The sequence below is a fragment of the Nerophis ophidion genome, linkage group LG18, assembly GCF_033978795.1.
Source record: "Nerophis ophidion isolate RoL-2023_Sa linkage group LG18, RoL_Noph_v1.0, whole genome shotgun sequence".
Lineage (NCBI taxonomy): Eukaryota > Metazoa > Chordata > Actinopteri > Syngnathiformes > Syngnathidae > Nerophis > Nerophis ophidion.
In genome coordinates, this window is record NC_084628.1 from 2242454 (window position 1) to 2257256 (window position 14803).

Sequence of the window (14803 nt, forward strand, 5' to 3'; positions counted from 1 at the left end):
GCTCGCCTGCAGAAAAAGTGTGGGCACCCCTGCTCTTAAGCGTCTGACATTCGAAACACCTTCATTCTCTGACCCCTTGTACTTCTCTTCCTGTCTCTCAGTTTGTGTACCTCTATGTGCTATAATGAAGTGAAATAGAGTGCCTGCCACCAGCGGAGGTTGCGCGATTTAGACATACCGTATTTCCTTGAATTGCCACAGGGCATATAGTATGCGCCTGCCTTAAATTACTGCCGGGTCAAACTTGTGACGTCACGAGTGACACTCCTCCTGTTATCATTTTCAAAATGGAGGAGGCTGATTTCAATACCGGTAATTTGAAATTGCATAAAAGGAAGAAGATTAAGAGCTATTCAGTAGGATTTAACGTCCAAGCTTACATCACACTCAAATTTTTTACTGCATGCCTTTGGTAAGTGCCGGAGTGAGAAGCATGTCTTTCCTTGATGGTCCTGGGAACCCGCACGACAGCAAGCGACTGTCACACCACACTTCTATTAGTGGACATCTTATATGTAATATAAATGTGTAACGGTGGTTGTATGGTGTGTGGTCATTAAATATGTATTCTTATATATGTTCTTCACAGAAAATGAGCTAAAGTCAGTGAGTCTCAGTTTGAAAAATCAATTAAATAACTATAATAATATAAATGTATATACACAATATACACCCCCGCCTCCCCCTATTGTAGCCCGGAAGAGTTAGGGCTGCATTGGATTCTGGGTATTTGTCTTGTTGTGTTTATGATTTGTTACGGTATGGATGTTCTCCCAAAATGTGTTTGTCAATCTTGTTTGCTGTGGGTTCACAGTGTGGCGCATATTTGTAACAGTGTTAAAGTTGTTTATACGGCCACCCTCAGTGTGACCTGTATGGCTGTTGACCAAGTATGCCTTGCAGTCACTCCCGTGGATCTGCAGAAGCCTCATACAATATGTGACTTGTTTGTATGGTGGACAAGCGGACGAGACGGCAGTTTGTAGAGGACGCTAAAGGCAGTGCCATCACGGAACGCCCTTGATATTTTTGTCCGTGCGAAATCTGGGGGATTGATTGCCCCAGGAGATTGTCGGGAGGGGCACTGATATTCGGGTGTTTCCCGGAAAGATCTCGAGAGTTGGCAAGTATGTTGCTAGGGCGGGAAAGCCATTAAAAAAAGGTGAATTCATTAAAAAGTGCATGTTAGATTTTTTCAAATAAATCTTTTCTTGTGGCCCAGCCACACCCAGTTTCTGCATCCAGTGGCCCCCAGGTAAATTGAGTTTGAGACCCCTGTTGGAGGCCATAACTAATAGAAATAGGTGTTCAAAACTATTCATTGATTACTAATTGTCCCTATTGTTCATTAAAGAAAGGTAGTCAAATGCCTATTACAAATGTCAATAATCCATGCATTTTAGCTTGCAAATGGATTGCAATGGCGGGGTGTCTGTTTCACCACATATTACAAACCCCGTTTCCATTTGAGTTGGGAAATTGTGTTAGATGTAAATATAAACTGAATCATTTTCAAGCCATATTCAGTTGAATATGCTACAAAGACAACATATTTGATGTTCAAACTGATAAACATTTTTTTTTTTGCAAATAATCATCAACTTTACAATTTGATGCCAGCAACACGTGACAAAGAAGTTGGGAACGGTGGCAATAAATACTGATAAAGTTGAGGAATGCTCATCAAAAACTTATTTGGAACATCCCACAGGTGTGCAGGCTAATTGGGAACAGGTGGGTGCCATGATTGGCTATAAAAGCAGCTTCCCAAAAAATGTTCAGTCTTTCACAAGAAAGGATGGGGCGAGGTACACCCCTTTGTCCACAACTGTGTGAGCAAATAGTCAAACAGTTTAAGAACAACCTTTCTCAAAGTGACATTGCAAGAAATGTACATCTACGGTCCATAATATCATCAAAAGGTTCAGAGAATCTGGAGAAATCAACCAACATTGAATGACCGTGACCTTCCATCCCTCAGACGGCACTGCATCAAAAACCGACATCAATCTCTAAAGGATATCACCACATGGGCTCAGGAACACTTCAGAAAACCACTGTCACTAAATACATTTTGTCGCTACATCTACTTTGTCACGTGTTGCAGCCATGAAATTCTAAGGTAATTATCATTTGCACAAAAAAAAAGTTAAGTTTGTGAGTTTGAACATCAAATATGATGTCTTTGTAGCATATTCAACTGAATATGGGTTGAAAAGGATTTGCAAATCATTGTATTCCGTTTATATTTACATCTAACACAATTTCCCACTCATTCAGTTGTTTGGATGGAAGAGTGACAATGATGTTTGCAGATAATGTGCCTTGCTTTAGGGCATTTCCTAGCATGTCATCAACAACATGTGCTCCATATAAGCGGAGAGAGGGCACCTGGGCTCTGATTGACACAGCTTCCCCAGAGCAATGGCTGCATTTTGCTGCACGGCTGTCCTCTTAGCATCCCCTGCGGCGTGGCGAAGCAGCTGAAGCACGATATCCGTGCCCAGCAGGTTGCTGGCAACATCCTTCAACTCCAGGCAATGGGCCAGGCACAGGGCCGCGTTTCCTGACACCATCTCATCACAGCTTGCGCTCAGCAAACGACGGAAAACGGATAGCGCTGCGATAAACAAAAAGCAAATAGGAAGACAATGAGTGTTCAAGTGCACGAAGACGTCGCCCGTGCAATGAACAGAAGGTCGAGATGAAGGCATTGGTGCGAAAAGTAAATGTAAATGGTGTCTTACTTCTGTCAGACTTCACCAAGTCCCGCCGGGCCGAGTGGCTGGCAGCCGTGCACACCACCAGAATCTTTATGGCGTATTTAGTGGCAGTCCATTCTGCTGTCTGGCAACCGGTCAAGAAACAAGATTATATTCGACAAATGTTGAGAGACAGCACACGTCTTTGAGCTTAATAAAAGGGTCCCTGAGGAGTCAACAACACTGATGTCAGCGCGGATCTGGAGAGTACAACCACAGTAAAGCCGTGATATGAGCAAGGTGATCCAAATAAACATTTTTTATTGAAAGAAATAAAAAGGAACAGTCCATTGGATACTGACTGCAATGATTGTGTTTGACCTGACTACAGGTTCTTTAAAGGCCTACTGAAATATTTTCTTATTTAAACGGGGACAGCAGGTCCAGTCAGGGGGAGCTCCACAAACCACGTTAAACCCAGATTCCGATCTAACAAAGGTCTTAACTCCTTCTCTTTCTATGCCACATCAATGTGGAATGCACTCCCAACAGGTATAAAAGTAAGTGCATCTCTATATTCCTTCAAAAGCGCTCTAAAACAACACCTCCAGGCAACTTCAACCCTAAACTAACACCCTCCTCCATTCACATCCCATCTCCCCGGATTATAAACAACTCAAATGTACTTCTAATGTATATACTTGTTCTTATGCTATGTGAACTCACTATGTTCTCTGCTGGCTGTACATATCCTACTAAATAAGACCTACACTGTTTCAATGTCCACATTTCTCTGTTGATGCAATTGTTGATGACTGAAGTACTGATATCAACCAAAGCTCCTCATCCCACCCCCCGGATTGTAAATAATGTAAATAATTAAATGTATATACTATGATGATTAACTTGTGTGATGACTGTATTATGTTGATAGTATATATTTGTACCATGAATTGATTAACGTGGACCCCGACTTAAACAAGTTGAAAAACTTATTGGGGTGTTACCATTTAGTGGTCAATTGTACGGAATATGTACTGAACTGTGTAATCTACTAATAAAAGTATCAATCAATCAATCAATTCTATGTGTCATACTTGATCATTTCGCGATATTGCCATATTTTTGCTGAAAGGATTTAGTAGAGAACATCCACGATAAAGTTCGCAACTTTTGGTCGCTAATAGAAAAGCCTTGCCTGTACCGGAAGTAGCAGACGATGACGTCACCCGTTGAAGGCTCCTCACATCCTCACATTGTTTTTAATGGGAGCCTCCAACAAAAAGAGCTATCTGGACAATTTCCCTATTAATTTGAGCGAGGATGAAAGATTTGTGTTTGAGGATATTGATAGCGACGGACTACAAAAGAAAAAAAAAGAAAAGGCGATTGCATCGGGACGCAGTCAGATGTTTTTAGACACATTTACTAGGATCATTCTGGGAAATCCCTTATCTTTTTATAGTGTTGCTAGTGTTTTAGTGAGTTTAATAGTACCTGATAGTCGGAGGGGTGTGTCCACGGGTGTCTTGAGGCCAGTGTCTGATGGAAGTTGACGGCACAAGCTCAGCTGATCTCCGGTAAGTGGCGACTTTTTACCACAATTTTCTCACCGAAAACTGCTGGTTGACATTTGGTCGGGATCCAAGTTCGCTTGACCGCTCTGACCCATAGGAAAGCTTCACCTCCGGGAATTTTAAACAAGGAATCACTGTGTGTTTGTGTGGCTAAAGCTTCCCAACTCCATTTTTCTACTTTGACTTCTCCATTATTAATTGAACAAATAGCAAAAGATTCAGTAACACAGATTTCCAGAATACTGTTTAATTATGCGATTAAAGCAGACTACTTATAGTTGTGTGTGTGCGCAGCGCTAATATTTCCTAACAGGAGATGAAATGTGCCCGCACTTACACTGGGGTTTATTGAAAAATAAACAAGAGTCAAACCTGCTCAAGCATGTCCTTCCTTGATGGTCCTGGGAACCCGCACGATAGCAAGCGACTGTCACACCACACATTTCAGCTCCTGACGTGTACGTCACGCGTACACGTCATCATTCCGCGACGTTTTCAACAAGAAACTCCCGGGAATTTTAAAATTGCAATTTAGTAAACTAAAACGGCTGTCAAACTCAAAACCCAACTTCAAAACCTTATCAAGAGGGCTGGTAACATAATTAGCAGGCAGCCCCCTTGTTCCCTTCAAGAAATATTCGATAAGACCGTGACAAAGCAGGGTCTTTAAGGCCTACTGAAAGCCACTACTAGCGACCACGCAGTCTGATAGTTTATATATCAATGATGAAACATTAACATTGCAACACATGACAATACGGCCGCTTTAGTTTACTAAATTGCAATTTTAAATTTCCCGCGAAGTGTCGTGTTGAAAACGTCGCGGAATGATGACGCTTATGTTGACACGTGCTTGTGACGTTAATAGTTGTAGCGGATATTTTATCCCAGCACCACTCATGGCTAAAAGTCGTCCGATTTAATCGCACAATTGCACAGTATTCTGGACATCAGTGTTGCTGAATCTTTTGCAATTTGTTCAATTAATAATGGAGACGTCAAAGAAGAATGCTGTTGGTGGAAAGTGGTGTATTGCAGCCGGTGTTTGTTTGTTTGTTGTGAAGCTTTAATACAGAACAGAGCGGTCAAGTGAAAATGTTTCTCTACCACATGTCAACTGGCAGGTTTCGGTGAGAAAATTGTGGTAGTAAGTCGGCTCTTACCGTAAACATGAGCGGAGCTTGTGTCTTTCTTCCTGCAGTTGTCAAAGAGGCAGCTGCGACTTTCTTGGCTCCTCCATGGCTTCCCTCAGAGACACTGGCCTTCACCACACACCTCCGACTTCCTGGTATGACTATAAAATCTCACTAAAACACTAGTAACACAATAAGCAGATAAGAGATTTTCCAGAATTATCCTAGTAAATGTGTCTAATAACATCTGACTCACTCCCATTGCCCTCAACTTTTTTTTTTCTTGCTAGTCCTTCACTCTCACTATCCTCATCCACGAATCTTTCATCCTCGTTCAAATTAATGGGGAAATGCTCGCTTTCTCGGTCCGAATCGCTCTAGCTGATGGTGGCCATGATTGTAAACAATGTTCAGATGTGAGGAGCTCCACAACCCGTGACGTCATGCGCACATCGTCTGCTACTTCCGGTACAGGCAAAGCTTTTTTATTAATACCAAAAGTTGCGAAATTTATTGTCGATGTTCTCTACTAAATCCTTTCAGCAAAAATATCGCGAAATGATCAAGTATGACACATAGAATGGACCTGCTATCCCCGTTTAAATAAGAACATCTCATTTCTGTAGGCCTTTAAGCTAAATAATGTTGTGGGGAAGATTATTACATTACATGGAAAAGAAAAGGGACATTTCTGCAACCTTTTTTGTTCTTTTACTCCAGCCAATATGCTGACTGTGGAGGGGGGCGTGGTCTGCGGTCCAGCCGCGGAGCGGGTGTGTAAAGACCGGCCTTGAAAACAGTAGATTGCTGTTACAATAACTATGTATATATCATCACACTAACTTTAGTATGCTTAAAGTCTGTTGCTTTAGCTATTGTGCTCAAGTTAGACATTTTCTAATCTATGCAAGGATAAAACTTCTTGTCTGAGCGGTGGCCTCAGCCACAGATGTTACCTTTGTTTTAGCCCGCTAACAGCCAAGGACTTCAAGGAACTCAACAAAGATACGATGACAACACGCAGACGAAGCGGGGACAAGGCGAAATCACAAGGCCCCCAGCCCATTCCGTCACGTATTGTGAGTCCTGGACCTGCTTTGCATATTATATGTGACCACTCCTTTTAGAGGCGACCTCAGTGACGTTGACTATGGAACTCTGAATAAAAAGAGGGACGCGGGAACAGAAGCTTAAAGCGTAGGGCGAGACTGTGACTAAGTGTTCAGCGCCGTGCGTTCTCCTCATGAGCTTTATTGAACTCTGTCTCAGCTTGGTTCCTTGCTTCTTGTCTGATTAATAGATAGTTTAATAGATGTCATTGATGTTTTAAATTAAAAGCAGTTAACATCCATTTACATTTGTATGAAAATGTTTATAATGGTTACATCAAACTAATTATTTTCTATTTCCATTACTTTTTAAATCTGACAAAATAGCGTGTCAGTGTGTGTTTTGGAATTGATTGAAACTTTAGCTGTGAACCTGAAAACTGAGACGGTGTGTGTTGAGTGCAGTTCAAGTACTGTACCTACCACCTTAGGCATGCAATATGTCACAATAAACTGTGCAGAGTGGAGTACCTTCAGCAGTCGCCGCACAGTCTTTACCACACGTCCCTGAACCACATGATTGACAGCCTCGGAGGACTGTGGGAGGACGGTGCTCAACACACCCAAAGCTCTCTGGCAGGACAAGGAAAAACACAGGCATTAGCGAGACAATAGCTGTTCAAGGAATAGGCCAAAGGAAAAGAAATTAGAGTGTATAAAGAAGTGATTTCTTTAATTGGCGGGAGGGAAACACTATCGTAGAACTACTTGGTATTGGATCGTTACCCAAATTTGTAGTGTCACCCACAACTGATGTGAAATATCTGAACAATCTTTCCTTTTAACAACACTTAGTAAACGTCTGGGAACCGAGGAGACCAATGTTTTAAACTTTTCAGGTGGACTTCTATCCCATTCTTGCTTGACATACAGCTTAAAGTCATGGGTGTCCAAACTTTTTCCACTGAGGGCCGCACACGGAAAAATTAAAATGCAGGGGCTATTTTGATATTTTTCATTTTCAAACCATAACAAATATGTATTTTTTAAATGTATTTTACCTTTAGGAGTCCCGGGGACCGTAAAGGTTCTCAGTTATTTACATGTTAAAAAGAAGTCAAATTTTTATTGTTATTTTTTATTTAACGCTTACAGTAAATCTCTATATCAACTTTTGAAAAAAAAAAAGGTTTTGTGGCTTTTCTGTCAAAAACAGCATTGTTTTTTTAATAGTAAAACTGAAATATGCAGTATTTCGTAATTAGAGCCCTAAAAGATCAATAATGCAGGACACCATTGATTTTAATTATTTTATATTTTTGAGTAATCACAGTGAAAAGATAAATAAAATACCACTAAATATTTTTGGAATACAAAAGGTGCCCCACTCAGAAAGTGATACATTTTTATTAGGGTTTTTTTTTAATTACTTTCAATACTTAAGTTATGAGAACAATTTCAAATATATCTGTCGATTTTACGTTTTAACTATTTTTTTTTTTTTTTAATGCTCTTTTGTCAAAGAAAACTTTGTTTTTATATGGCAACTGGCACAATATATGCAATATTTACCACATACAACATTTTTAAATTAAATATTTGAACTAATTGGAACTTTGAAAATAATTCATTATAACATGGATTTTTTTGGCATTATTTTTTTTTTGAGCAATGGCAAAAAAAAAAATAAATAAATAATTGATTGATTGAAACTTTTAATTAGTAGATTGCACAGTACAGTACATATTCCGTACAATTGACCACTAAATGGTAACACCCGAATACGTTTTTCAACTTGTTTAAGTCGGGGTCCACGTTAATCAATTTATGGTAAAGATGTTTTTACATGGCAAAATAAAGACAAAAGAAAAAAAAACAGCCTGCATGGCAGCTTTGTGTCAACATTGCAACTTTTTCTCATTACATTTTACCTCATTCCAATATTTTTAATGTTCTTTTTTATCTTTGGAATAGCATTTCCAGAATGTGTGGCGGGCCGGTAAACAATTAGCTGCGGGCCGCAAATGGCCCCCAGCCGCACTTTGGACACCTCTGGCTTAAGTTGTCCAACAGTCCGGGGTCTTATTTTAGGGCTCATAATGCGTCACACATTTTTAACGGCAGACAGGTCTGGAGTACAGGCAGGCCTGTCTAGTACCCGCAGTCTTTTACTACGAAGCCACGCTTGTCAGAGTTATTTGTTGTCGAACCCTAAGATGCAGAGATGGCGGCAGGCATTGGATATGAAGACATTATTTAATATAAATAATAGAACAAGAACAAACAAAAAGCACGCACGTGGGCGGAATGACAAACTAAGGGAGCTAGCACTGGAAGCTAGAAAACAAACAGGAACTTTAGCATGGAAGCTAGTGGATAGCAAACAGAAAAACTGGAAATAACTAATGCTAACAGAAACAGGTTACCGCTACGACGACCAGGACAAAATGTAGCATGACAGGTAGTAGCTGTAACAAAACGACACGTAGCATGACAAGAGTGATATGTGGCAACGACAATACAATGATCCAGCAGTGACTGGAGGAACAAAGCAGGTAAAATAGGAGCTGGCCGATTGACATCAGGTGTGACCAGATGCCAATCAGCCGCAGCTGAGTGAAAACAGGACACAGGGAGACAAACAGGAAGCTAAACCAAAATAAGAGCACTAGACAGGTACTAAGGACAGGAAATACTAAGCACAGAGGAAACAGACAAATGCAGAGGAAAAAACTAAAACATAGAAAAACTGTCAGGAGAAAGCCTGACAACGCTGTTGTAACACGTGCAGAATATGGCTTGGCGTTGTCTTACTGAAATAAACAGGGGCGACCTTGAAAAAGTACAGTTTCAGTATGTAGAGTGTGTAACAAAGTGATTTCTTTAGTTGGCGGTAGTCAAAACGTGGACTATAATGTTGTTTGTTTTCCCGGAATGCAAAGGAACTTGGACCGGCGTGAAGGTAAAGACATGATTTAATTCACCACTATGAAAAAAATGCAAACAAAAGGCGCGCACAAGGCGGGGAACAAACTTGGCTAATAAAACAAAAAAAAACATATATATATATATACATATATATATATATATATATATATATATATATATATATATATATATATATATATATATATATTATGTGATGAGGTGGCGACTTGTCCAGGGTGTACCCTACCGAAAAGGTTCCCGACCCCTGGTATAGTTGAAGACTTACGGTCGTTAAAAACATGACTGCACATCATAATGGCAGCTACAGTTTCCATCTTAAAGGGGAACATTATCACAATTTCAAAAGGGTTAAAAACAATAAAAATAAGTTCCCAGTGGCTTGTTGTATTTTTTTTCAAAATTTTACCGGTCCCGGAATATCCCTAAATAAAGCTTTAAAGTGCCTTATTTTCGCTATCTTCGAAACCACTATCCATTTCCCTGTGACGTCACACAGTGCTGCCAATACAAACAACATGGCGGTTACCACAGCAAGATATAGCGACATTAGCTCGGATTCAGACTCGGATTTCAGCGGTTTAAGCGATTCAACAGATTCCGCATGTATTGAAACAGATGGTTGGAGTATGGAGGCAGATAGCGAAAACGAAATTGAAGAAGAAATTGAAGCTATTAACGCTATTCGGCCATAGCGTGGGTGTACTTAATGAAGTGGCCCATAGCATGGCTGCCTTATTAGCATCGCCGGTAAAATGTGCGGACCAAACGATCAGGACTTTCGCATCTTGTGACACTGGAGCAAGTTAAATCCGTCGATTGGTAAGTGTTTGTTTCGCATTAAATGTGGGTATCTAGTTTCAAATGTACATACAGCTAGCGTAAATAGCATGTTAGCATCGATTAGTGTTGCATGTTAGCATCGATTAGCTGGCAGTCATGCTGCGACCAAATATGTCTGATTAGCACATAAGTCAACAACATCAACAAAACTCACCTTTGTGATTTTGTTGACTTAATCGTTGCAAATGCATCTGCAGGTTATCCATACATCTCTGTGCCATGTCTGTCTTAGCACTGCCGGTCAAATGTGGAGACATTCAATGGGGGTCTGGCGGCAGATTTCTTGCCAGTGGTGCAACTTGAATCCCTCCCTGTTAGTGTTGTTACACCCTCCGACAACACACCCACGAGGCAAAGTTCCAAAAAATAGTCGAAAAAAAGGAAAATAACAGAGCAAGAAACCCGGTGTTTGTAATGTGAAAATGAATATGGCGGTTGTGTTACCTCGATGACGTCACGTTCTGACGTCATCGCTAAAAGAGCGATAAACAGAAAGGCGTTTAATTTGCCAAAATTCACCCATTTTGAGTTTGGAAATCGGTTAAAAAAATACATGGTCTTTTTCTGCAACATCAAGGTATATATTGACGCTTGCATAGATTTGGTGATAATGGTCCCCTTTAAAGATCTAAAAAAAATTTTGGGGGAATGACCGGCGGGCCAGATAGAAAAGCTCAGCGGGCCGCATGTGGCCCCTGGGCCTTAATTTGCCCAGGTCTGTTATGGAAGATCCCCTGAATATTGAAGAATGCAGTTTGAACTTTTATGCATCCATCCATTTTCTACCGCTTATTCCCTTTCGGGGTCGCGGGGGGCGCTGGCGCCTATCTCAGCTACAATCGGGCGGAAGGCGGGGTACACCCTGGACAAGTCGCCACCTCATCACAGGGCCAACACAGATAGACAGACACCATTCACACACTAGGGACCATTTAGTGTTGCCAATCAACCTATCCCCAGGTGTATGTCTTTGGAGGTGGGAGGGGCCTATCCCCAGGTGCATGTCTTTGGAGGTGGGAGGGGCCTATCCCCAGGTGCATGTCTTTGGAGGTGGGAGGGGCCTATCCCCAGGTGCATGTCTTTGGAGGTGGGAGGGGCCTATCCCCAGGTGCATGTCTTTGGAGGTGGGAGGAAGCCGGAGTACCCGGAGGGAACCCACGCAGTCACGGGGAGAACATGCAAACTCCACACAGAAAGATCCCCAGCCTGGATTTGAACCCAGGACTGCAAGACCTTCGTATTGTGAGGCAGACGCACTAACCCCTCTCCCACCGTGAAGCCCAGTTTGAACTTTTAATCAGACATTAATCACCTCTAAGAAACATAAAATAAACCTACTGGGTTTTGGTCCTTCCAATTCAACTCTAATGAGTGTTTTAGTGGGGGCTATAAAAAAAATGTCTCACGGTTACGAGGCCGCCGTGGTCATCCTTCAGCAGGTCCAGGCAGCAGCCACACAGGTGGACCGCCTGTTCCTACCAAGATAAAAATAAGACTGCTTGTAACAAACATCTCAGCTCTTCATATGTGAAATAACAGCACAACGCACCTCAACATGTGTCCACTATACAGTATATTGAATGTCCCTTACAAAAGGGGGTGACTTTTCAACAGTGCAACAACGTGACTCACCTGAATGACAGGTGAGGTAAGAGTAGAAAGGTTGATGATCAATCCAAGCAGGGCGTAAAGAATCTCCTTAAAGCTGCAAGACATGCATTGCTTCTGCAAGGAGAGTTCACGTGGATTTATACAACCAGCAAACAAAACAGCAAGAATCGGCACTTGAGGTAACTAGTAAGAATAAACTGGACATTTGGTCAAGTGAAGGTTAGTCTTTAAAGGGAACTTAAGAAGCCTGTTTCTATATGAGGTTGGGAAATTGTGTTAGATGTAAATATAAACAGAATTTGCAAATAATTTTCAACCCATATTCAATTGAATATGCTACAAAGACAACATACCGTATTTCCTTGAATTGCCGCCGGGTATATCAATCAATCAATGTTTACTTCTATAGCCCTAAATCACTAGTGTCTCAAAGGGCTGCACAAACCACTATAACATCCTCGGTAGGCCCACATAAGGGCAAGGAAAAACTCACACCCAGTGGGACGTCGGTGACAATGATGACTATGAGAACCTTGGAGAGGAGGAAAGCAATGGATGTCGAGCGGGTCTAACATGATACTGTGAAAGTTCAATCCATAATGGATCCAACATGGTCGCGAGAGTCCAGTCCAAAGCGGATCCAACACAGCAGCGAGAGTCCCGGTCACAGCGGAGCCAGCAGGAAACCATCCCAAGCGGAGGCGGATCAGCAGCGCAGAGATGTCCCCAGCCGATACACAGGCAAGCAGTACATGGCCACACTCTTCAGCATCTACATGCTGCCGCTAGGTGACGTCATACGCAAATACGGTGTTAGCTTTCACTGTTATGCTGATGACACCCAACTCTACATTCCCCTAAAGCTGACCAACACGCCGGATTGTAGTCAGCTGGAGGCGTGTCTTAATGAAATTAAACAATGGATGTCCGCTAACTTTTTGCAACTCAACGCCAAAAAAACGGAAATGCTGATTATCGGTCCTGCTAGACACCGACTTCTATTTAATAATACAACTCTAACATTTGACAACCAAATAATTAAACAAGGCGACACGGTAAAGAATCTGGGTATTATCTTCGACCCAACTCTCTCCTTTGAGACACACATTAAAAGCGTTACTAAAACAGCCTTCTTTCATCTCCGTAATATCGCTAAAATTCGCTCCATTTTGTCCACTAAAGACGCTGAGATCATTATCCATGCGTTTGTTATGTCTCGTCTCGATTACTGTAACGTATTATTTTCGGGTCTCCCCATGTCTAGCATTAAAAGATTACAGTTGGAACAAAATGCGGCTGCTAGACTTTTGACAAGAACAAGAAAGTTTGATCACATTACACCTGTACTGTATATACCTTTATATACATATATACATACATATATACTGTATATACCTTTATATACATATATACATACATATATACCTGTACTGGCTCACCTGCACTGGCTTCCTGTGCACTTAAGATGTGACTTTAAGGTTTTACTACTTACGTATAAAATACTACACGGTCTAGCTCCATCCTATCTTGCCGATTGTATTGTACCATATGTCCCGGCAAGAAATCTGCCTTCAAAGGACTCCGGCTTATTAGTGATTCCCAAAGCCCGAAAAAAAGTCTGCGGGCTATAGAGCGTTTTCATTTCGGGCTCCAGTACTCTGGAATGCCCTCCCGGTAACAGTTCGAGATGCCACCTCAGTAGAAGCATTTAAGTCTCACCTTAAAACTCATTTGTATACTCTAGCCTTTAAATAGACTCCTTTTTTAGACCAGTTGATCTGCCGTTTCTTTTCTATTTCTCCTATGTCCCCCCCTCCCTTGTGGAGGGGGTCCGTTCCGATCCGGTGGCCATGTACTGCTTGCCTGTGTATCGGCTGGGGACATCTCTGCCGGGTCAAACTCGCTTCCCAAAATAATTAGCGCATGTTTAGTATTACCGCCGGGTCAAACTCGCTTCCCAAAATAATTAGCGCATGTTTAGTATTACCGCCGGGTCAAACTCGTGACGTCACGAGTGACAATTCCCCTGTCATCTTTTTCAAAATGGAAGAGGCTGATTTCAATCATTTGAAATCGCATAAAAGGAAGAAGATTAAGAGCTATTCAGTAGGATTTAAGGTCCAAGCTAAAAAAGAACAGTAAGCAGCTATGTTTTATTTATCTTCAATTTCGACTCTTTAAAATTCAAAATTCTACCGAAAAAAAAAAAAGAGAAAAACTAGCTAATTCGAATCTTTTTGAAAAAATTAAAAAAATAATTTATGGAACATCATTAGTAATTTTTCATGATTAAGATTAATTTTAGAATTTTGATGACATGTTTTAAATAGGTTAAAATCCAATCTGCATTTTGTTAGAATATATAAGAAATTGGACCAAGCTATATTTCTCACAAAGACAAATCATTATTTCTTCTAGATTTTCCAGAACAAAAATGTTAAATTAAATTCAAAAGACTTTGAAATAAGATTTAAATTTGATTCTACAGATTTTATAGATTCGCCAGAATATTTTTATTTTATTTTAATCATAGTAAGTTTGAAGAAATATTTCACAAATATTCGTCGTCGAAAAAACAAAAGCTAAAGTGAAGAAAAAAAATTAAAATGTATTTATTATTCTTTACAATAAAAAAAAAATACTTGAACATTGATTTAAATTGTCAGGAAAGAAGAGGAAGGAATGTAAAAAGGTAAAAAGGTATATGTGTTTAAAAATCCTAAAATCATTTTTAAGGTTGTATTTTTACTCTAAAATTGTCTTTCTGAAAGTTATAAGAAGCAAAGTAAAAACAAATAAATGAATTTATTTAAACAAGTGAAGACCAAGTCTTTTAAATATTTTCTTGGATTTTCAAATTCTATTTTGAGTTTTGTCTCTCTTAGAATAAAAAATAAATAAAATAAATAAATAAAATAAATACAATTTAAAAAATAGAGGCA

At 40.5% G+C, this 14803-nt stretch overlaps 1 protein-coding gene across 2 annotated transcripts in view; it reads right to left on the reverse strand.

Annotated features, from left to right (window-relative positions):
• The window catches only part of LOC133537486 (tetratricopeptide repeat protein 12-like), a 69460-nt gene that overhangs the window by 4444 nt on the left and 50213 nt on the right, over positions 1–14803 (reverse strand). Inside the window, exons 16-20 of one of the 2 annotated variants that reach the window (XM_061878538.1) lie at positions 11883–11975; positions 11657–11719; positions 6993–7094; positions 2748–2847; positions 2392–2620 (exon numbers count right to left, since the gene is read on the reverse strand). In XM_061878538.1, coding sequence (XP_061734522.1) covers positions 2392–2620; positions 2748–2847; positions 6993–7094; positions 11657–11719; positions 11883–11975 — 587 coding nt within the window. Of the gene's footprint in view, positions 1–2391; positions 2621–2747; positions 2848–6992; positions 7095–11656; positions 11726–11882; positions 11976–14803 lie in introns of both variants that reach the window. The other variant, XM_061878537.1, reaches the window with a different exon arrangement.